Source organism: Gopherus evgoodei, chromosome 7 (genome assembly GCF_007399415.2).
Source record: "Gopherus evgoodei ecotype Sinaloan lineage chromosome 7, rGopEvg1_v1.p, whole genome shotgun sequence".
In the NCBI taxonomy this organism is placed as follows: Eukaryota; Metazoa; Chordata; order Testudines; family Testudinidae; genus Gopherus; species Gopherus evgoodei.
This window is the reverse complement of record NC_044328.1, coordinates 71,542,852-71,565,111: the sequence shown is the minus strand read 5'-3', so window position 1 is coordinate 71,565,111 and position 22,260 is coordinate 71,542,852. Positions and strand designations below refer to the sequence as shown.

The 22,260-nt window shown below is 45.8% G+C and overlaps 1 protein-coding gene and 1 pseudogene across 1 annotated transcript; one reads left to right on the top strand and one right to left on the bottom strand.

The window, feature by feature from the left end:
* LOC115655599 overlaps positions 1-22,260 on the bottom strand; it is a 133,898-nt pseudogene that overhangs the window by 63,061 nt on the left and 48,577 nt on the right.
* Positions 2,524-21,556, top strand: LOC115655576 (cytochrome P450 2H2-like). Its single transcript, XM_030571177.1, has 9 exons — positions 2,524-2,703; positions 4,301-4,463; positions 8,706-8,855; positions 14,670-14,830; positions 15,728-15,904; positions 16,277-16,418; positions 18,444-18,631; positions 20,604-20,745; positions 21,369-21,556. The coding sequence occupies exons 1-9, from the start codon at positions 2,524-2,526 to the stop codon at positions 21,554-21,556; spliced, it is 1,491 nt and encodes a 496-aa protein (XP_030427037.1).

Here is a 22,260-nt window from a genome sequence, read left to right as displayed (position 1 = left end):
GTTACTAGGCAGACTTGGCCTTAGGTGGGGACTGTGTGAGTGACAGATCATGTTATAATGTGTATCAGTTTTGGTTCCAGTATAAATAGTTAGGTTAGCTGTTTGTTTTGCGCGCTTGATCTGTGGCTCCAGGCATCTTATTTGAGCTCAAATAAAGTTGGTTACTTCTCCACCGTGGTGTGTTTAATTGGATGCGAAGCACACCGGGCAATGGACCTAACCGTTGCCAGCCTCGGGCACTCTGTCCCGGCAACACCCTTATCTGGTTAGTACTGACTGGTTTGGAGCAGGATCTTATTGCTTTGAGGCAGAGGAAAAGAGATAGTGAAAAAGTTCAGGCTACTGTGTCCATGAGCAGTACTCACCCCTCCCACCTACTGGCTGCTTGTAATCTATTAAGGGGGGTCAGCCAGCTTTCACAATACCTTAACCCTAAATTGCCTGGTTTTCATAAGTTTGCCTTTAAAATACCTTAACCCTTCAGTGCCTGGTTTTTGAGAAGTTTAAGTTTCGCTGAACTCAGTTTTCTAGAAGGACACAATTGGTCACTGGTTCTTTTCCCCACTATCCAGCCCGCACAGGTTCATAGACCAGCTCTTGAGCTGAAGAAAGTATGTCATTTATTTGTTGCTTCAGTTAGTGACCAGTTCATGAAATAGGGCATAGCAGAGGGTTAAATGCAAGTGCATCCCATTTCCAGGTGCGTCCCTTACATACATAGTTACAAAGCTATTCATTATATATTTGTAACCACTTTCTTGCCTAACACTATGATTAGTTTGCTAACTCCTTTTTTTTCTGATGCGAGTGGTCACCTGATCAGGTTGTTAGCTCAGCTTCTCACTTGGCTGTTCTCTTTACTTGCCAGACAAGTTGGTATCTTTTCACATGTTCCAACATCTAAAATATACATGCTACGTATTACATAGCCTACAACAATATACTTTGGGACAACCTTAACTATGTGTTTACTAAGTTTTTTGTCAATATAAGTATGTAACATTTCAGCAAACAGCCTGCCTCCATGCAATATTTATCAAAACTGGAGAAGTCCATGGAAGTCGGGACAGATTTAGAGAGATTCACTTTATGATTAACTTTTATCCTCTATGGACATATACACGGGGAACAAAGGCTGCAGGGGCAAACACATGATATACAAATAAAGTTTCAAGGGAGATCATTCCTAGTTTGATGTCAGGTCTCTTTTGCTGGACAATGACTAACCTAGTTAACCAAATGGAACTGAGAGAGGCTGTTGGCTCTCATGCTCACTTCCACCATACAATATATAAAGTGTGGAATCTGAAATACCAGTAAACTCCCTGCTAAAACCCAGAATAATTGCTACATTCTGTAATTGAGTCTTTGGGAGCAACTACTATTTTCCTGGCAGTGTGCATCTCTTGCCTTCTTTTCCTTTCAGCATGGAAAAACATGTCTGGAAGTGGGAAGCTGCCACCTCGCCCTGTTGCTTTTCCCATCACAGGAAATGCACTGCAGCTGAATACAAAGAATTTGCCCCCATCAGTGATTAACTTTTATCCTCTCTGGACAAATACACAGGGAACAAAGGTTGGAGGGGCAAACACACATGATATACAAATAAAGGTTCAAGGGAGATCATTCCTAGTTTGATATCAGGTCTCTGTTGCTGGACAATGACTAATCTAGTTTACCAAACAGAACTGAGAGGCTATTGACTTGCATGCATGACTTCCACCACACCATATATAAAGTGCAGAATCTGAAATACCAGTGAACTCCCTGCTAAAACCCAGAATAATTGCTACACTCTGTAATCAAGGACAGCTCTAGCAATTTTGCCTCCCCAAGCATGGTGGCACGCCGTGGGGGGCGCTCTGCCGCTTGCCAGTCCCGTGGCTCTGGTGGACCTCCCGCAGGCATGCTTGCGGATGCTCCACCGAAGCCACGGGACCAGCGGACTCTCCACAGGTAAGCCTGCGGGAGGTCCACCAGAGCTGCCTGCCGCCCTCCCGGTAACCTGCAGAGCACCCTCCGCTGCATGCCGCCCCAAGCACGCACTTGGCGCGCTGTGGTCTGGAGCCGGCCCTGTCTGTAATTGAGCTTTTGGGAGCAACAACTATTTTCCTGGCAGTGTACATCTCTTGCCTTCTTTTCCTTTCAGCATGGAAAAAGATGTCTGGAAGTGGGAAGTGGCCACCTGGCCCTGTTGCTTTTCCCATCACAGGAAATGCACTGCAGCTGAATATGAAGAATTTGCCCCCATCAGTGATTAACTTTTATCCTCTCTGGACAAATACACAGGGAACAAAGGCTGGAGGGACAAACACACATGATATACAAATAAAGGTTCAAGGGAGATCATTCCTAGTTTGATATCAGGTCTCTTTTGCTGGACAATGACTAACCTAGTTTACCAATTAGAACTGTGAGGCTGTTGGCTTGCATGGTCTATTGCACCACACAATATATAAAGTGTGGAATCTGAAATACTAGTGAACTCCCTGCTAAAACCCAGAATAATTGCTACACTCTGTAATGGAGCCTCTGGGAGCAACAACTATTTTCCTGGCAGTGTGCATCTCTTGCCTTCTTTTCCTTTCAGCATGGAGAAAGATGTCTGGAAGAGGGAAGCTGCCACCTGGCCCTGTTGCTTTTCCCATCATCGGAAATGCACTGCAGCTGAATATGAAGAACTTGTTCCAATCAATGTGTGAGGTAAAAATATTTGTTTCTCATCTATTGTTTGGTTGTAGGTGGAGGTTAAGCGAAGCCTAGCTCAAGAAGAACTCTGTGAAATGTCTGGCGTTTACACAGTGCCAATCCCATGTCACTCACCTCTTCATATTGCAATCTTAATTTTTCCCCCACAAAAATAATCAGTCTTGAATGCTTGATATAAACTGTTCATGTTAAACTATGCCTTTTAATATAGGTGTCTAAGTCACAGGTAATCCAGAATATACCTGCCCAGCTTCACGGCAAGATGTACAGACAATCACATTGTGGGGGAGTGGTCTAGTGGGCTCTGTCGAGAAAGGGCAGTCAGACCTGGTTTTTATTCCTACCTCTGCAACAGACTCTGGTTCCATCTACATTTGGAGCTTGCGATCTGATTCCCAGCTCACATGGACAGACTTATGCCATCAAGCTAGTGTGCTAAAAATAGTAATAGCTGCGGAAGCACTGCCTAACCACCCTAAGCATAAGCCTACTTGTACCCCTTGGGTATGTATTTGGGGCAGCTAGCCAGGCCACTCTCTGTGCTACTCGGGCTATGCTACGGTTCTTAGTGGGCTAGCTCAATGAGAGCTGGCATGAGTAGGTCTGCTCAAGTTGGGAATCAAACCCGTAGCCCCAAGTGCAGATGTAGCCCATTGGTGCATCCAAGTAAGTCACCTAAGCGCTCTCTGCCTCAATTTCCCCATTTGTAAAATTGCTGTAATGATATGTGCCTGTTTCTCAAGCGGATGGTAAGGTGTCAGCTGTAGGTCAGCTTTGAAAAAATGGCTTTGTTCTGTTCCATGCTATTGTTTCACTGTAATTATCATCTCAAATACCATCATCTCACATGTGAATGGCAATCCACAGCCTGGGATCTGACAGCTAAGTTGGTTTCTTTCCTTCTGGCTCACCATCGCAAATAATAACAGTTAAACAGGAGAAACTCTGCCCCCAGTTACATCTGTTCACCCTCATTCTTATCAAATCCTACCATAAAGAGTTACAGATATGTAACCCCATTGTGGTTGATTTGCACAGGTGTAATGGATTGGAAATTAGGCAGTAAGTCTATTGGTAATTAAAAGGGGAAACAGACTCTCACTCCACTCTCTCTCTGGCTCTGCAGGGCTGACAGGAATAAGGAAAAACTGTCTTGTCATTATAAAGTCAGCAGATGTTACTATGAATAAATGGAGGCAGGAGTTCTGTGGTGTTAGAAGTATCATTTGTACACAGTCATTTTTCAGAATAGAACTGAATAGTCATTAGTTAAATAGTGCAACCTGCTAGAGCTCACAAATGAAAGGACCTGCATTAATTCCAGCTGCTAGCAGGATGAGAAAATTAAATAACATAGATAGAATGATCCTTCTTTCACACTCACTCTTTCCCGCTAGGAAAAACACAGCATTAACAGAACATCAAGATTAGAAAGTGAAGCATAAGTCAGGCAGTTCCCAAGTCTTACTAGTATTATCTTAGCCACATATGAGCTCTTTCATTAATTTGTAATTTGATCTGCTCACATTCTTATTCTTAATTAAGTGGATTTATTTTAAAACGTGCTGGTTTTGTTTGTTAACTTTGACAGCTCAGGGAAAAGTACGGCCCGATTTTCACAATATATTTGGGCTCAGAGCGAGTTGTGGTGCTGTATGGACAGGAGGCTGTGAAGGAAGCGCTGATTGATCAGGGGGACGAGTTCAGTGACAGAGGACATATGCCAGTATTTGAAAGGATCACCGAGAAAAAAGGTAAATTTCCAGTAACATCAGCATATAGAACTGATATTCTCTGTATGTGGGGAACACAACTGAGATAACAAAAGGGGAAGTAGCTGGAGTTTCATTTAGAACAGTAGCAAAGATTGGTTCCATTCCCTCTTACTCCACTAGCTCCCTGACATGAATGGTCGTAACATCTCACTACTGGTGAGTGAGAGGCAGTGACTAGGCCATTGCACAGTAGAAGGGTGAGAATACAGCCAGGAGACCAGAGCTGGAGAGGCCAATCCCCTTCTTCCCCTGCTCAGTGGTGTAACAAGGCCCCAGAGATCCCTGGTCCAAGAATAGATTAGGAGGCCCCTTTTTCCAATCACAGGCCATAGCCCACAACTTTCCTCCCTCCCCGGCAACATCCCAGCCTACAACTCACCTCATCACCCCCCAAATCCCCTATTTCCACCCACACCTCTCACAACTCACCCCACTTGCCCTCAATCCCTCACCCTGAAGCTCACTGTTGCTCCCCACTCACCCTATAACACCTCAACACCTGGCCCTCCAGCCCTTCACCTACTTCACCTTCACCTGATCAGATTTCTTTTAGCCCAATCCTCTAATTTGTCTAGGTCCCTCTGCATCCTATCCCTACTCTCCAGTGTATCTACCACTCCTCCCAGTTTAGTGTTATCCGCAAACTTACTGCGGGTGCAGTCCATGCCATCCTCCAGATTATACAGCTGGGAACCCTGATGTGCACAGTTGCAACACTCACACAATAGGAACTCTTCTATATTTACAAATATTGTTTATTAATATATTTAGCCCTGTCACAAACACCCCAGCTCAGTAAGGTAGATATAGATACTACAGAATGTACATCTGCACATCCATATACTCACACCATCCCTGGTAGAATAACCTGAAATGTTAGCTATCATCTTCATCCTCACCATCACCTCCCTCATCATCACCGGTGACCATCATTCTGGCACCTCTCAAGGGCTACATCTCTCTCTCTCTCCTACTGCCCCTAGACTGGGATGCCACCTGTATAATATGTTACGCTGATGCCGCTATGTTTGATGCATTTTCATTAGGGGATTTCTTCCCTTTGCCTTATTTGTATTTCCTCATCTTACTAATGTTGGGGTGACTTTTTCATATAGCTTGGTACATCAATGATCTCAACTTATTATCATATATGTCCATTCATTACCATGGCCTCTTGTGGTTAGGTATCACATTTGTTGTTTTTGTCCTAACTGGTTATTTTGGTTCTTTCCAAGTTCTAAGTTGTGGTGTACCTCTTAAGTTTAAAAGACTCTGGGCGTAGGAAAGCCCCTTTGCCAACCTGCTTTAATGCATTCTCTATGTTAAAGCCATACATGGACCTTATGCTTTGGCTCACCACCATCTATCTAGGTGAAAGATCCCAAACATATTTATGATAACTTTACCTTAGCTCAACATACAGGATGTGGCCTGCAGGTCCCTTGTATACAGCCAAAATATACTCTAATATAAACCTATTAAAATAAAACAAATAATCAGACCCATAAGAAAATGAGAAATGTATAAGAAAAGATATTTAGGCAACAAGCAGGCTAGCCTTAGATGTATCTCATATACCTATTCTGTATGCACGTTAATTGCCAGGATACTTCTGTGGTTGAATTATTTACCTGAGGTCAGAACTTCCCTTTAAACTCTATTTTCAACTCCCCAAATACTTCGGGTTTTCTCTTGGGCCGTTTATCTGTGCAAAGTTTACAGGCCTCAAACCTTATGTTAACTTGCTGAAGCTAATGTCATACAGGATATAGGCCTGTAGGTTTTTTGCATTACTTGCATTCTCAGGAATGTCAGGTTCCGTTCCAGTTTCTAAGGGGCGTGTTCTCTAGTAGTTACAGACCCTTCTGCTTGTTCTTCCCAAGCTTGACCACTTTTGCCCTGTCCTTTCCAGTCTATATCCCTGTCCCCAGTCCTTTCTCATCCCATCCCTGGCGCCTCTTCCCAGTCCCATTGTCCTTGCCTTCCTTACTCAGATTTCTCAGCCCAGCCCCAGTCTCCTTGCCCAGATAATCCTATTTCTCCCCTCTGGGCTCCCTGTCCAAAGCCCAGTCTCCCCCCTGCCCTGATTCTAACTCTGCCTCTTTCTCCCTACCCCCAGAGCCCATCTCCTTTCCCAGTCAGTCCCAGTGTCTCCCTCTGGCTTCTCATCATTCACATCCATCCAGGTTCCTTCTCCTAGTCTCCCCCTTCGCTGACCCTTTCCCAGTTTCTTTGCCAAGCCAGTCCCAGTTCTCCCCCTGCACCCTGTCTCCTTCTCAGATAGGTTGCCCAACTCCCCTTTTCCCCCTCACACTGATTCATGGTCCCAGTCTCCTTGCACAGCACCTGCTCATCCCCGAGTTCCTCATCTGATCTGAGTGAGTTCTCCTTCCATCCCTGCCAACTGGGTCCCAATCCCTCCTGTTTCCCTAGCCATTTCCCAGTCCCAGTCACTCCTCCCAGCTCTCTGTCCCAGTCTCCTGGCCCAATCAGACCCAGGCTCCTCTCCCTTCGCTCGCTCTTAGTTACAGTCTCCTTGACTCCACCCCCCGAGCTGCAATTAGAGGGACAGTCTGGCTTTCCCCTCTAGTCCTGGAATAGAGCATGCTCAGTTGCTTTGTGAACATGGCGCATGCATAGAATGGTCAACACAAGGATCTGAGAAGACAAAATGTTATGTTATTTTAGCCACTAAACCAGACTGAAAGTCTTGACAGGCCGGATCTGGCCTGCGAGTCCTAGTTTGACCTCCCTTGCACTAAACCCTAAGGTCTCTACTGAGTATGTCCAAACCTTAATGTTCTTTTAACATAGTTTTTGGTGTGCAATTCTCTCGGTTTTTAAAATAGCAAATTGAAAAAACAGAATTTCCTTCATATGGCATCATATTGACACCTGCATGAGTCACCAGCAGGGCTGGAACCTTTACATCCACTGCAAAGACCTCTGCCACTTGAGTTAATGGAGTAACTGATAACAGCAGTAGATTATCATATTTATATGCGGCCCAGCACTAGGAGCTGAGTGGTGCTGGTGTATGTGCAGTGATGACAGCATCTTTGGAGACTTTAGCCACTAAATTCTAAGTCTCCAGTGACAATGTGTGAAATGTGATTTTTCAAAGGCTTATAGCTTAGTGACATTTGGATAGATTTTCATGGGAATAGCAAAGTCACACATTGACACACAGGCCAGCCCCTAGCCAAATTTCAAATCCCAGCTCTGACAAATGGGAGTGCTAAAGTTTCTCAAAGAAAAGGTCCCAGCATTTTTTATCATGGGCAGAAAACATATTTTTCCCTCACCTTGTTTGTGGAAATGGCTGAACACTTTGGCTGAAATATTCAAAAAACTTTCAACTTCAGGTACAAAGATAGAAATTTTTTAGCCCAAATGGTTACAATTTGGCAAACTAATGTGTTTCCCAGTTTACTTCTAATTTGTAGTTTGTGCCAGTACATATACTTTGCTTTAGTTACTGTGACTGGAAGAATTCTCATTGCTGTGATGGGCCAAGCTCTGTTAGAGAACAAACTACAAGTATTGGACATGTTAATTGTGGCAGGGTGCTGGTTAAGAAACTCTGAGCCAGGCCTCTGTCACATCCACTCTAGAAAGGGGAATTGGAACGGGCTGAGTAAGCCCAGGCCTGGCCGGCCTCATTAGCTAAGGGCTACATAAAGGCTGGCAGGAAGGAAGCCAAAGGGAGAAGGAAAGGGTAGGAGCCAGAGAATAGAGAGAGGGAGAAGTCATCGCTGCTGGCTGGAAGACTGAAGCTGTTTGTAGCTACAAGGTGGTGGGAAAGTAAACTGTAAATAAAGAGCATCCGTGATTACACCAATGCAATGGTTGGTTTGTGGGCACAGCAGGAACAGAAGCTAGAGGGGCCCAGCTGCACCTCATTACAGTAATGAATTATTTTTCTTCCTCACAATTGCTCTGAAACTGCGATGAGTTTAATGTGTATGATATTGTGGTAAATAAACATATCAAACAGATTAAATACAGAGTGATGACCGTGTAACAGTCTCCCAAGCAGAACACAGATACAAATAAAATTTGAGAACAGGATTATATGACAGGGTTGACTGCTATAGCAGGGGACTGGACTCAGTCCCTCCCAATCTTATGTTCCTATGAAACTTTGAATAAACAACATGTCGGTGGGTTTGAAAGTCTGGCCCGTCCCTCCTTTCTTTCCCATTCTCTTTCCTTTTTCAGGTACTGCTATGGGCAGTGGGGAGCCATGGAAGGAACTACGCCGATTTACCCTCACCACCTTGAGGGATTTGGGGATGGGGAAGAAGAGCACTGAAGAGCGAATCCTGGAAGAAGCCCATTTCCTGGTGGAAAGGCTCAAAAACACTCATGGTGAGGATCAACTTTGTCTGTTGGAAATTAGAACTGAAGAGTCAAAGTCTTTCTGTTTTGCATGATATTGAATATTGAGCAGTGGCTCAGACACTGATATTGGTTCAAACATCTTCTAACTAAAGCTTTTAGCTGCACATAAAATTAACTGTGTTAATATAATATAAAAGTAGGTGGGCAAAGGTCTAAAGATGACCTTTTCTGGCTGTTGTTCCCTACCCACTGATATATGGCCAGTGAGCAAATGGAAAAGGTTTGTCTAGAGTTGGCAGAAGCTAAGACAGTGAACCAGGTAAGAGTGGATCCATTTATCTTCAGTCTGCTGCGTTAATGAGACACCCAAGCTTAGAGGTGCTTATTTTCATTTTCATCTCTGCTACACATCTGATACAAATTTGGCACCTACATCCTATAATGATGGGCTCCCACAGGAATGATTGGAAACCACCGTGTAAATGGACAATGCTTTATAAGTGACCCACTAATTATTACTATTTATATTGCAGTAGTGAGTACAGATCCCAAGATTGGGGCTTTATTGTGTGTATGCTATAGTAACAGATAGGAAGGACTGTTCTGTGCTGCAAGCAGCATACATCTGAAATAGATATGAAAAATAAAAAGTGGAGGAAAGAAGTGTGATGGATCTGCTAAGCAGAGGACTATATGGATGCCATTCTGGCAGACATGCAGGAAACATCTTGCCTGGTGTATTTTGATGGCATCATCACTGGGAGGTCATTTGAGAAGCACCAGCAGAACTTGGGAGCTGCACTGCAGAGGCTACTCCAAGCCAATTTAAAGGTGAATTCAGCAAAATGCAATTTTTGTGTGTGACAAAGTAAATTACCTGGGGCATATGATCTCAAGGGATGTTGATGGTGAAACTGTCCAATCCTGATCAGTGCCAAGTCCTGTCACTAAGGAGCAGCGTTTCATTGGTCTGGTTTCATAGTACTGGAGAGTCATTATTTGTTTTGCCACAACTGCACAGCCACTATTCAAGCTGGCAGAGATGAGGTGGATGTTTGAGTGGATTAGCCCTGCCAAGAAGCCTTTCTGGAACTGAAGTGGAGGCTCAGGTCTGTAACAATACAGGCCTACTGAGATCCCCAGCTACCATCCATTCTAGATACAGATGCCAGTGAAGCTGGTATTGGTGCTGTTTTGACTCAGCCATATGGAGACAAGGAAAGAGTAGTTGCATATGTCAGCAGGATGCTGAACAAAGCAGAGCAGACCTATTCCATGGCTAATGCAGAGTTGCTGGCAGTGGTGACCTTCACAAAATGTTTGCCACTTCCTGCTGTGGAAAGGATTCCTGTGAAGAACAGATCATGGTTCCCTCAGGGGGCTTTATAATTTCCATGATGCCCAAGGACAATTGTGCTGGTGGTTGAGACAGTTGGCTCAGTTCCAGTACCAGACAAGACACCGTCCAGGGTAACAGTACATGGATGCTGATGCTCTGTCCAGGAGACTGAGCCTGGAAGGCAGTTGAGAGGCGGGTGCCACCCTGAGATAAGAACAAAAGCTAAAAGCAGGATCATACCCAACAAACCAACCAACCAACCAACCAAAGGGGGCCGCCTGCAAGAGGAGGGTGCTGCCCCGAAAAAAGATTGTGATCACAGGCATATTGGCCAGAGAAAACGGAGCACTCATGAGAGGCAGGTGCTGACCCGATTATAGGGACATTTGGGGATGGAGAAGCTTAGCCAAAGGGTTTGAAGTTGATGCTACTGGCCTGGATGGTGCAGGTCACTTAGGGACCACGGACGTCTTCTTATACCTATGGGGACATAAGACAGATCATCCTACACCTAGAGTATCCCTGGTTACCACTCAGACAAGCCACCCTCTGCAAATGGTAGCTATGGTTATTCTGGGAGAGTCAGTCAGTACACCCTTGTGAGAGCAAGCTACTTCTCTGAGTAGGTAGAGGCTCATCAACTGCCTGATCGAGAAGCACAAATGGTTGCTAACCTCATTCCTTGCATATCGACCAATGGTGAAAATTTTGAATCATGCTTATTCTAAGGGGTGTGTGACCTCCTTGAGATAAATAAGACCTGTACTATACCTTACTACCCATGGTGAGAAAGGCTGCTGGTGTCAGGAATCAGGGGCTGCAGCAGAGTCGGTCTCTGGGAAATCTAACAAGGGCAGCTGGCCTGTGATAGGCTGCCTGATTAGCTACATCACCTGCCTGGTGGGAAGAGACAGCAGACCAGCTCTTAAGCCCAGCTGCAGCAACAGTTTGGCGGCTGCTCAAAGCATTTGCCCATGGTTGTGATAGCTCCTGCTCCTGCCTTGCCTCATTCCAAGTAACCTGGTTCTGACCTTTGGCTCCAATTCTTGACTTTTGACTTTGGCTCTGGCACCTGGCCTCTGGGTCTGACCCTGGTCTCCTACTCTCCTAATCCTGGCTACCAACTCCTGCTCTGAGCAGTAGCATGACCAGCCACACCCAGGTTTCTGCCAGGTGGAGCGTCTGAACTGTACATTTGCAGCTATGTTGTAGATGCCAATCAATAGAAGTGGGAAAGTTTTCTTCCCTAGGTCATGATGGCCTACAGGACTAATGTGCAGTCGTCCCTGGGGTATACATCATATAATGTGATGTTTGGGCATGTGACCACCCTCTAGCAGAATTGCTTGATGGGGTAGCCAGGACAGATGAGTATACTAGTCCTACACAGTGCCTAGCACTTGATAGGCATCCTCAGCACTGCTGCCCAAGCAGTAAAGCCTCACCAGGGCCACCTAGAGACAGAAGGAGTCCTGAGATTTAAGGGGGAGTGCCCAGATATACCAGGAGGGTGAACTGGTTTGGGTCCACAGAAGGGAAAGGAGTTTGAGTGCTAAGTTGCAGCAAAAGTACAGGTGTTCACACAGGGTGGTCAGCCAGGCGTCAGAGGTGTTTTGTGCACAATCCACTGTCCTCAGTGGAAACAATTTTGTCCTCCATTACAACAGGCTAAAACCTACTTGGGTCCTTACCCAGCTGAAGATATGATCAACTTCCCACAGCAGGGCCAATATAATAATTGAGAGCCACAGTCAGCTAAGAGGTTGACTCCCAGAGTAGTGGAGAGGACCAGACCAGGGTGAACATTAGCATGTGTCTCATTGAGTAGTGGCAAACCATCATATGGCATAGCCAGGTGTGGCCTTATCAGAAGGAACCAAAATAGATAACAAAGAGAACCACCAACAGTGGAAGGTGAACCTATAACAGAGATGGTAGAACCAGTACCGGGGAAGGAATTCTGTAGTCTGGGCTGAGGCGAGCCAATGAGTGAGCAAAACACAAACGACCCAGTGATATAGGAGGACCTGAGGCCACAGGAAGAGCAGAGAGCCCTCTGCTGGCAACAAGACTGCCACATGGACTAGCACTATGTGTGAGGATGCATCCTTCTTAGAGATGGGTCTGCTAAGCAGGGAACTACAAATCCTATTGACCACCTCCCAACTGTGCTTGACACTTCCCTTTCCCCTGGTCAGGTAGGGGGAAAGATCCTGAACCAGGATGTGGCCAGCCTATGTTGGAAAGCAGCAGCCACATGGCAAGAAAGGAGCTGTGGAGAGGTTGCATGCAGAGAGGAACCCCCAGCAATTGTGGACAGAGTTCCATATGGAACAAGCTGCCAGACATTACAGCTGGGGGCAGGTCACTGGTAGGATTGCCAGGCGTCCAATTTTCAACCGGAATTCCCAGTGGAAAAGGGACCCTGGCAGCTGGTGCTGACTGGGCCATTAAAAGTAGGAGATGGCACTAGGGGTGAGGGCAGTGCACAGAGCCTCCCTAGCCACCCATGAACCTAGGGGCCACAAGGACCTGGTGGCTGCTTCCTGGGAGCCACAGTAAGTGCTGCCGGGACCCCGCACCCTGAACCCCCTCCCACATTCCTGCCCCAGCCCTGATCCCCATCCTGCAGCTCAAACTTCTCATCCGTAGCCCCACCCCAGAGCCCGTACCCCCAACCAGAGCCCTCATGCCCCTCCCGCACCCCAACCCCCTGCCCCAACCCAGTGAAAATGAGTAAGAGTGGGGAAGAGTGAGCGACGGGGGTGTGTGGGGGAGTTGGAGACAGCAGGGGTGGGGCCTCGGGGCTGGGGTGTTCATTTTTTTGTATGATTAGCAAGTTGGCTACCCTAGTCAATGAGAGAACAACAGCAGCTTGGCAGGGAGCCAGTGCAGAGGGTCCCAAGGAGAGACACTAACGGAGCCTGGCCTGGAAACCTGAAAGCTCCTATTTGCTTGCACAGAGACTGCGCTAGAGAGGGTGTGCCAGGCATGAGCCCTGAAGGACTCTGACTCTCGCCTGTAGTGCCCCAGGGCCAAACAGCAAGCACTAGGCCTCACTGGGATTTGTAACAGTTTAAGCCTCTGTGCATCTAGTGTATCTGAAACCTTTGCTGCCAGCCCTGACCCAATTCCCTTTCCCTGAGCCGTGTGTCTGAGTGGCTATTGAGCCCCACTAGGGCTAGCGCCTACAAGACCTAAAGTGCTTGCCTCCGAACCATAGTATGCCTGGGGCACTATTAGTACCTTGGGGCTTTGGTGTACTCCAGCTCCAAGGAGCCTAAATAATTACAGGATTGTTTCCCCTATTTAAGAAATAGAAAGCTGAGACACAGAGATGAAGTGACTTGCTTGAGGTCACATCTGGGACGTCTGCAGCGGAGATGGGAATTATTCCCAGATTTCCTGAGACCCAGGCCTTAGCAGCAAACCATCCTGCCTCTTGCAATATTTAATGCAACAATAAGGGCTAAACTGAAGTTGGCTCTTCCCATCTGGTGAATTGTAAGTGGAAGAGGAGAATGCACTGAGACCCTTCCCCACCATTGGTACTACATTAGTGCTGCTGCTGCTGCTGCTTGTGCACCCTGAGCCAAGGGGCAGCTATTGCTATTGGGGATGAGTCAAAGAGAACGGGCGGGTGAGGGACACGAGCAGGGGTCTGGTGCATGAAGAAAATGCTGCTTCTGGATGTTCCCCATGAGCACTGTGCTCTCATATCAGAGGGGTGAACTCTTGCCAATAATTCCCAGGAATGTTGTGCTGCTCCCTCTGACACTGCAGCCCCAGGTTAGCTCTCAATTACCAGCCCCATGTGTTCCTTGCGCTTATGGGGAAGGGAGAACCTGAAACGGAAGCTAAGATGTCACTGGTGAGCCAGGGGGAAATTCAGCCTCTCCAGCTGTGTGAGCTGAGCTGTGGGACCTGCTTAGCGCACTCTGAAGGCGGAAAGCAGACCCATCCCCCCTGCTGTTGTGCTGGGAGCCTTTATTCCTTCCCTAGCACAACAACTGTGTATTTGCACTGTATGGCCCAGGCTGGCAGTGCCAAGGGGAGATTGCTCTGCTCTGGGAGTTAGTGGTGATGCTACAACAACACAAGCAGTGGCTCAGGCAGAACCCTCTGAGCAGGATCCTGTTGTGAAAGGCTTGGGATCTTTCCTGTGAAATGGGATCCAAGTCAGACAGGCGGGTGTCAGTCAGAGAGGCACTGATGGTCCTTGGTCAGACCAGAGTGTGCCAGGCAGAGAGCAGCAGAGCAGATAGAGTTAAACTGATTGCCAAGAAAAAAAAGTGGCAAGTGTTTAATTTAGCATGTGAGAGCTAAGAGGGAGGGATTGGGGCAGCCCTAACCCACCCTCCGCAGAGAATATTGCTGACGGCCCTACCTTGAGTCTTTACCTGTGGTTGGAGATCCACAACTTCTCCATGCTGCCAGTGACTCTGATGCGGAGGGTGAAGACACTAAATTAAAACTGACTCTTTAGTTTTGTTTTGCTCCAGGGCGGCCCTTTGACCCCACCCTCTTCCTCAACCATGCCACCTCCAATGTCATCTGCTCGATTGTCTTTGGGGACCGGTTTGACTATGAAGATGAGAAGTTTGTGACTTTAATAAATTTCATAGATGAAATTAACAATCTCCTGCGCTCTCCTTGGACAGTGGTATGTTGAGGGGTTTATTCTATTTTTCTCCTTTCTATTGGGGGAGGGAACAGAAATTTCTTTCTTTAACTACTAATTTTCCATAAACAAGTGTTATTTCAGATTCCCATAATGGTCTCCTTCTGGCTAGGCTGCAGCTACTACCAAACCCAGCCTCAAACTTGTTTCTAAGTATTGTTTAAATTCCCACACAAAACACGTCATTAGCTTAGAATTAAATTCGCTTAAAGATATTCACTATCAACATTATTGGTAAAAATCAAGGAAGTTGCCAGTTAAAATGTTAATGTCCACACCAATCACATGTCACATGCCTTATCACATAAGCAACATGACGGTGAATGTGATCACATTTCTCACCTCCAAAATAAACTCTATTTCAATCCAGCTCACAGCCACTTACCTCCATGCCCCCTTCCTGAAAACCTCACTAAATGTACCAAATGAAGGGCCAAACTGTCTGCTGGCATAACTCATTCGAAATCAGTGGAGTTACATTGGCAAAGAATGTGAGTCTTTTAAATTCAACCTCAGCACGACTAAAGTAAATTTCCCTTTGAAAATCTATAATGTGCTACCACTTGCTAAGAAAATCTGTGTTCAGAGAGTGATTTTTCAAAAACAAGATGTATCTACTGAAGATGGTTTTATTTTGAAAATAATGGAGAGCCTTTTAGCTAATGTAACTGAATGTCCCTGAAGTTTTTGTGTAGGATATATATATGCATTGGGTAATGGGAGTTGGTAAAGTTTTCAAAGTTCTTCAGAATCCATTTAGAAAATAAGATGTCACAGAAGAGTCTGTGCTGCTGTAGTTAAGTCATTTGAGTAAATACTATGAAGGAAGCTTTTTCTGCCCAGGAAAACCAATATGTGTTTTTCTTTTAATCTTTACAGCTGTACAATTTTTTCCCGACTCTCATGCATTATATCCCTGGGCCTCACCAGAGAATCTTTAAACATTTTGAGGATTTGAGAAAGTTTGTTCTGGAGAGAGTGGAGATGCACAGAGAGTCCCTGGAGCCCAGCTGCCCTCGAGACTTCACCGATGCTTTCCTCATCAAAGTAAAACAAGTAGGTGCTAGCCGCAGCCCTTTCCCTTTACTGGGGAGTGGGTTACACATATTAGTGCTATTTATTTGTCAAGGAACAACAGAGTACATGGCTTTTCAGAAGCCCCTAAAGGGAGACAAGGAAATTGTAATGTAAAGGGGGAAGCCCTATTCACCTCACTCATGTAACAGCACATTAGTGAACAGAAATGGCCCAAAGCACTGCAATAATACTGCTGTAATCTCCAATACTATGGCCCATTTCTGTAGGATTTGTATAACGATGCCAGGTGGGTCACATTTTGGGTAGAAAATGAGACTTTTTTGGCTTGTGACAATAGATCGAATGCTTTTACAATCAATTATCAACCATCTGTACCAAACCTTTTTGCAGGAGCAACATAACAGCCAGTCGGAATTTACCACTGAGAACTTGTTAAAAAGAACATTAAGCTTATTCTTTGCTGGAACAGGTTCAACCAGTGTCACCCTGAAACAGGGACTCAAGCTTCTTATGAAATACCCAGAAATCGAAGGTAACAGTGACACACACACAAAAAATGTTACGTCTTCGGGACATGTGAGGAGAGCCTGGCTCTATAGATCAGTACATATAGGCAGAGCCTCCTTCGTTAAATCATCAGATCACATCTGGCCTGGGTTGGCGGTGACCTGCATGACCTGCATGACTGCCATGCGGTGGATGTTCTTTGGTTCATGTGAAGTGAGTTGAAGATTGTTGGGGGACTTTCTTACTCCAGTTCCCTGCAGGCAGAAATTCTCATCCAAAAAGCACCAGTACAGTGGGCATTACTTGTCCCCATATTGGCCATCTGAGGAGAGGATCCAAAGGCTGAATGGGGCTGTTGTGATTGAATTCCTCTCCCAAACCCAGATCAGTGTTCAGGTTCTCTGATAAGGGAAGTACATGTGTATGTCTACACTACAATTAAACATCCGTGGCTGGCCCAGGTCAACTGGGTCTGGCTCACAGGACTTGGGCTACAGGACTGTTTAACTGCTGTGTAGATGTTTTGGCTTGGGCTGGAGCCCAGGCTCTGGGACTCTCCCTCTTCCTGGGGTCCCTGAGCCTTGGCTCCAGCCTGAGCCCTAACCTCTAAACAGCCCTGCGAGCCTGAGTCAGCTGACATGGCCAGCCGTGGGTGTTTAATTGCAGTGTTTGTAAAAGAGAAGCCTGCCCTGCCGAGGGCTGGTGCTTCCATTTAGGCGACCTAGGCGGTCGCCTAGGGCACCAGGATTTGGGGGGGTGGCATTTTGCTGCCCTCTGCGGCAATTCGGCAGAGGGGGGTCCTTCCATGCTCCAGGTCTTCGATGGCAATTCTGCGGCAGGTCCTTCACTTGCTCCAGGACCCACCACCAAAGTGCCCCAAAGACTGGGAGCACGGAAGGACCCCCCCGCCGCAGAATTGCCACCAACGACCAGGAGTGCGGAAGGACCCCCACCTAGGGCGCCAAAAACCCTGGCGCCGCTCCTGGCCCTGCCACTGACCAGGGTGTGTCTGTTCTGTGGGTAACAGATGCTTTCACATTGCAGGGCTGTCAAACAGACCCCTACCCCCTGAATGAAGGCAAAGTTGTTTTGCCTTTGGATTTAATGGGCTTGTAGAGGACAGGATCATGTAAGGGCTTAAATCAAAGCTCTGTTAGTGCTAAAAAAATTCTGTATCCTGTGCTAATTCCAACTTCATATTAACAGGGCTGTCCCTAGCTATTTTGGTGCCCTATGCAGCCCCTCAGAGGGAGTGGGGAGCTGTGTGGGGCCCTGCCACAGGCCTCCGCGGGAGGGAGGGGGTTGGCCCCAGGCCTCCATGGGGGACGGGAGAGAGGGGGGCTGGCCACTTTCTGCAGGAAGTAGAGTGACCTGGTCCCAGCCTGCTCTGCTCCCCTGGTTCCCAGGTTTCGGGGGGGGACTGCCCCCCAGAACTTGCCAGTGGCACAGTTGGGAGGCAGAGGAGCAGAGCAGGTTGGGGCCGGGTCACTCCACTCACCGGTGAGTGCAGGCCCCAACCATTTTTGGAGTCCTCGGGGAGTGCGGACGGGGCTGGGGCAGGAAGAGGTGGGGCGGAGCACAGGCAGGGGCCCTGGAGAAGAGCCAGAGCAGGGGATGGAGCAGCACGCAGCTATGCAGGGCACCAGGAAATTTGGTGCCCCAAATTTTCTGGTGCCCTACACACCTCCATACTTTGTGTTTGGTTAAGGATAGCCCTGCACATTAGCAAATGGCCTTGCGGGGGGAGATGCTTTGGGACTCTCTTGCTTAGTAGATATTTATATGCACTGGTGATAATTTTACATTGTGCTCTAGTTAGTATCAGAACCAGGTATAAACAATATCACTGCCCTGTAATTACATTCTTGGCCCTTTGTCATAGATACCTAGTACATAGTTTCTATAACAGAAAATGTTACCTGTTTTGTTATATTCCCAATATCCATCTGCTGAGACTTGTGTTTTGGGGGCAGAGCAACCGACTGTTGGGCAAATCCATGGGAATCCTGTTCTTTAGTCTTGATGTTAAATGTCATTAATTTGATGACAGAGAAGGTTCATGTAGAGATTGACCGTGTGATCGGCCGAAGCCGAAGCCCCTGCATGGCATATCGAAGCCAGATGCCCTACACAGATGCCGTTGTACATGAGATCCAGAGATTCATCTCTCTTGCCCCTCTTGGTGCCCCATGTGCTGTGACTAAAGACACTCGTTTCAGACACTATATTATCCCCAAGGTCAGTTCTCGGTGAAAGAGACAGTTCTGCGTTCGCGATAGAAATAGTTTGGCCAGTTTTTATGTGGTGGGAATTTTAAATAATTGCCAGGAATGTACCAATTATATTGAAACTTTCTAAGCCTCTGTTTGCAGCTGAACAGACTTTCATAGTCTGCAGGTTAGGGTTTCCATCCAAAAGAAGGTTTGAGAGCCTACTTGCGTAGCGGTAAGATATGGAATAGCGAATAACTTTAGCAGTGATGTGCAGCTAAGATTTTGGTATCACATCAATGCGTGCAAGCATTCCCCTCTTTTTGGGGGCCAGAGGGGAGTGTTTCTGGGGAAGTCAAATCAAAACAAAATAGTGCATGCAAATGAGTAATGAATGAATAGGCTTAAAAAGGATCAGAGCTCCCCGCACATTTGCCCATTTCTGGAATTGAATGCAAACCAGTACAGATAAATACACACCACAAAACAAACCACGTTTCAAGGCTGAGGTTTCTGTAAAATTGAGTCGGCTTCTTACTGTTAGTCGGATGATGCCAGTTACTGAGCTCAGTTCAGCCAGGAAGCCAAAAAAAATCAGAAAAAATATTCGTTAACTTCTGAAAATATTTGCAATTTGTCAGCAAGTTGGAAAAATCTGGTCTACTTCAGAAATCTTGGTGTGGGTTTTATCCCCCTTCTTTAATGCTTTAGTCCAGTGGACAGGGCACTTTCCTGGGATGTGGGAGATCTAGATTTGTACCTCCATTCTGGAGCCAGGACTTGAACTCAGATTTCTCCAGTGAGTAGCCTAAGCACCAGGCTATAGACTATGCTGGGGTGAGTCCTCAATCTCTCTTGCAGAAGCTATTCTGTTTCGTATCAATACTTAAATATTCAGTGAGGCAGGGACTCAAGCGCAGTTCTTCCCCCTCCCAGCTGAGTGCCCTAATCACCAGCATTTAGGTTATTCTGTTCTCAAGTCCTCCTGGTCAAACTGTTCCACTCTGTATTTTCATTAGGCCAAAAATCTGGGATTTAAGAAATGTGAATTAAATTCTTCCCTCTGCTTGATTCAGAGGAGGGATTTGAATCCACATCTCCTGCCTCCCAGGTGAGTGCCTTTCTCATTCTTGCTGGCTCAGTGGATATTTAAATATTAATAAAAAGTGGAACAGCTTCATAAGGACAGATTGAAAGGAGCCTATCCTGGAATATCTGAGAGCTTGGAGGTTAGAATCCTCATTCTGGATGGGGGGAAGATCTGAGTTCAAATTGTTGCCCCAAATTGGGGATTCAAACTTGCATCTCTCACATCCCAAGTACCTTAGCCTCTGGCCTAAAAGTTTTAGGAAGACACACACCCCTCCTCCTATGTGTTTTCTGAACTTTTTCCCAGACAAAACTGATTGGGTCAAATTTGCAGATAGTTTCGGATCAGCTGAAACTGCATTTCTGGTGGATAAACTGTATTTGTCTGATAAAATTTACCCAGTTTTAATCTCCACCAAACTCTGAACCTGTTGAGCTGTTAAAATGCACCAGAACTCACCACACTCAGGGGCGGGGGTTGCTGACTGTGAGTTTGACTGTAAAATTCCATGGGGCTCTTAGTTTAATTATGAATTATAGGGAAACTGTTGGTGTGATGAATACAGTATCTTGACCAGGAAACCTCAACTGCTTCGGAGCATCAGCTCAGAGGTGCAAATGAAACTTCTGGATCTTAGCCAAACTCTCCCCAAACTATGTTGAATTCAGGATAATGATCAGATAGAAACAACCTCTCTGAAGAGGATTTCCCTGTGGATGGGATTTCAGTGGGATTAGCTCTTCTCATGGAATTTTAATATTTCTACTTCTGGCTGAAAACATGAAGTTCAGGAACTGCAAGGGAATGAAGAAAAATCAAGATGGGACCCACTGTCCAGCTCTGAATTTTGAAGGTTTCTCTGCTTTGGATAGTATCCACTTTAACTCTGTTTATATGTTTACTAATTTAGGGCACCACTATATTCCCTGTGCTGCAGTCAGTCCTATATGACAGCAAGGAATTTCCAAACCCAGAGCAATTTAACCCAGGGCATTTCTTGGATGAAAATGGTGCCTTCAAGAAGAGTGACTTCTTCATGCCGTTTTCTATAGGTAAATTTATCCATGTTTATTTCAGATTTCAGATCTTCTAGCTTTGCCTCAATGATTCTTCTGGCTCGCACTGTCTGCAGACGGTTTTCAGGTGGTCCATGAAGTAGAGTCTCTCACGCTAGTAAAACATCGATCAGTCTTTAAACCGTATTACTTCCCACTAGCTGTCTGAAGTGACTTTTCGGATGCACTCGACATACTCCTCTCTTTGCTCTTCTTGGCAACTTCATGCTTTTCTGGTGTCTGTCTGGTGTAAATGAATCCATGATCAATTATTCCTTCATCCACCTATTCATGATCCTGGCTGCACCTCCTTAGTTGTTACCCAATAACCACCACATTACTCTCCCTTTAACACTTATTAGCTAACTTGGGAAGCACATAAGCTATTCCTCAAATCCCACATCTTCCCAACCCTCTCCCCAAACTGGATTTAAAAAGACTGCTTTATATATGGAACTCAAACCTTAAAACAATCTTTGAATGGTTTCTTAAGCCCAAATTGCTTTCCTACCATCCTGAACTCGGAGTGACTTCCATTATCCTCCATCCATAGAAACAACATGTAAAGTGCAGGAAAGAAAGATCTCCAATATCTCTTCAATATTCCTTTTTCATTGCAGGGAAACGGAGTTGCTTGGGAGAGGCTCTGGCTCGGATGGAGCTATTTTTGCTACTGACAACGATTTTGCAGAACTTTACCTTGAAATCTCCCATTGACCCCAAAGATATTGATATAACTCCAATGAGTTTAACCTCAAATATCCCAGTGTCCTACCAGCTCATTGTTATTCCTCGGTTAATACCTTGAAAAGTCACGTCCATTTCCTGAGGTGATTAATTTGATTGTCTGTGATCTTGAACTCCTTAATACAGTGACAGAAATTAACTAATTGCCGTGAAATGCACAGACAAATTAGTCAACTTTTTAAGTAAATAGGATTTAACAAAATTAAGTGTTATACCATAAAATAACTGTATGGCAGGTACAATAATCCTGCAGTGTTCTCAAATGGGCTCAGGTGTGAATTTATTCTCAACATATGCTGGGTATGTTTTCAGTTCATTTGTGGTGTACCTGACAAACATGAAAGCTTCTTTGACATCTGTAAAGGCTGCTCTGTTCACAAGGAGCTAGTAACAATGTCCAGCATTGGCTGAACCGTTCAGCCAATGATAGTGAATTATGACAATGACGTTCTGCCTCGATGGGGAGAGTTTCTGTGGTAGGGGGACTGAACTGGAATTCCCACTCCCCACTTTATCCAGTCAGGTTCAGATAAATTCAGTAGGATTAATCTTTTACTCTTCATACAGATTCTTTCTATAATTTTTGTAACTCATCTCTGGCATCTTAAATCTATAAAATAAGATTCCAGGAATGTCCGTCTGTGCGTCACTCAGTGGGAAGGGAGGGAAGTGACAACAAGCATGGTTGAGCTCCTTTTGTTCAAAATATCACCCAGTGGAATAATCATTAGGTTTTGTGGTTTGTTACCATCCAGTTTTTAAGTT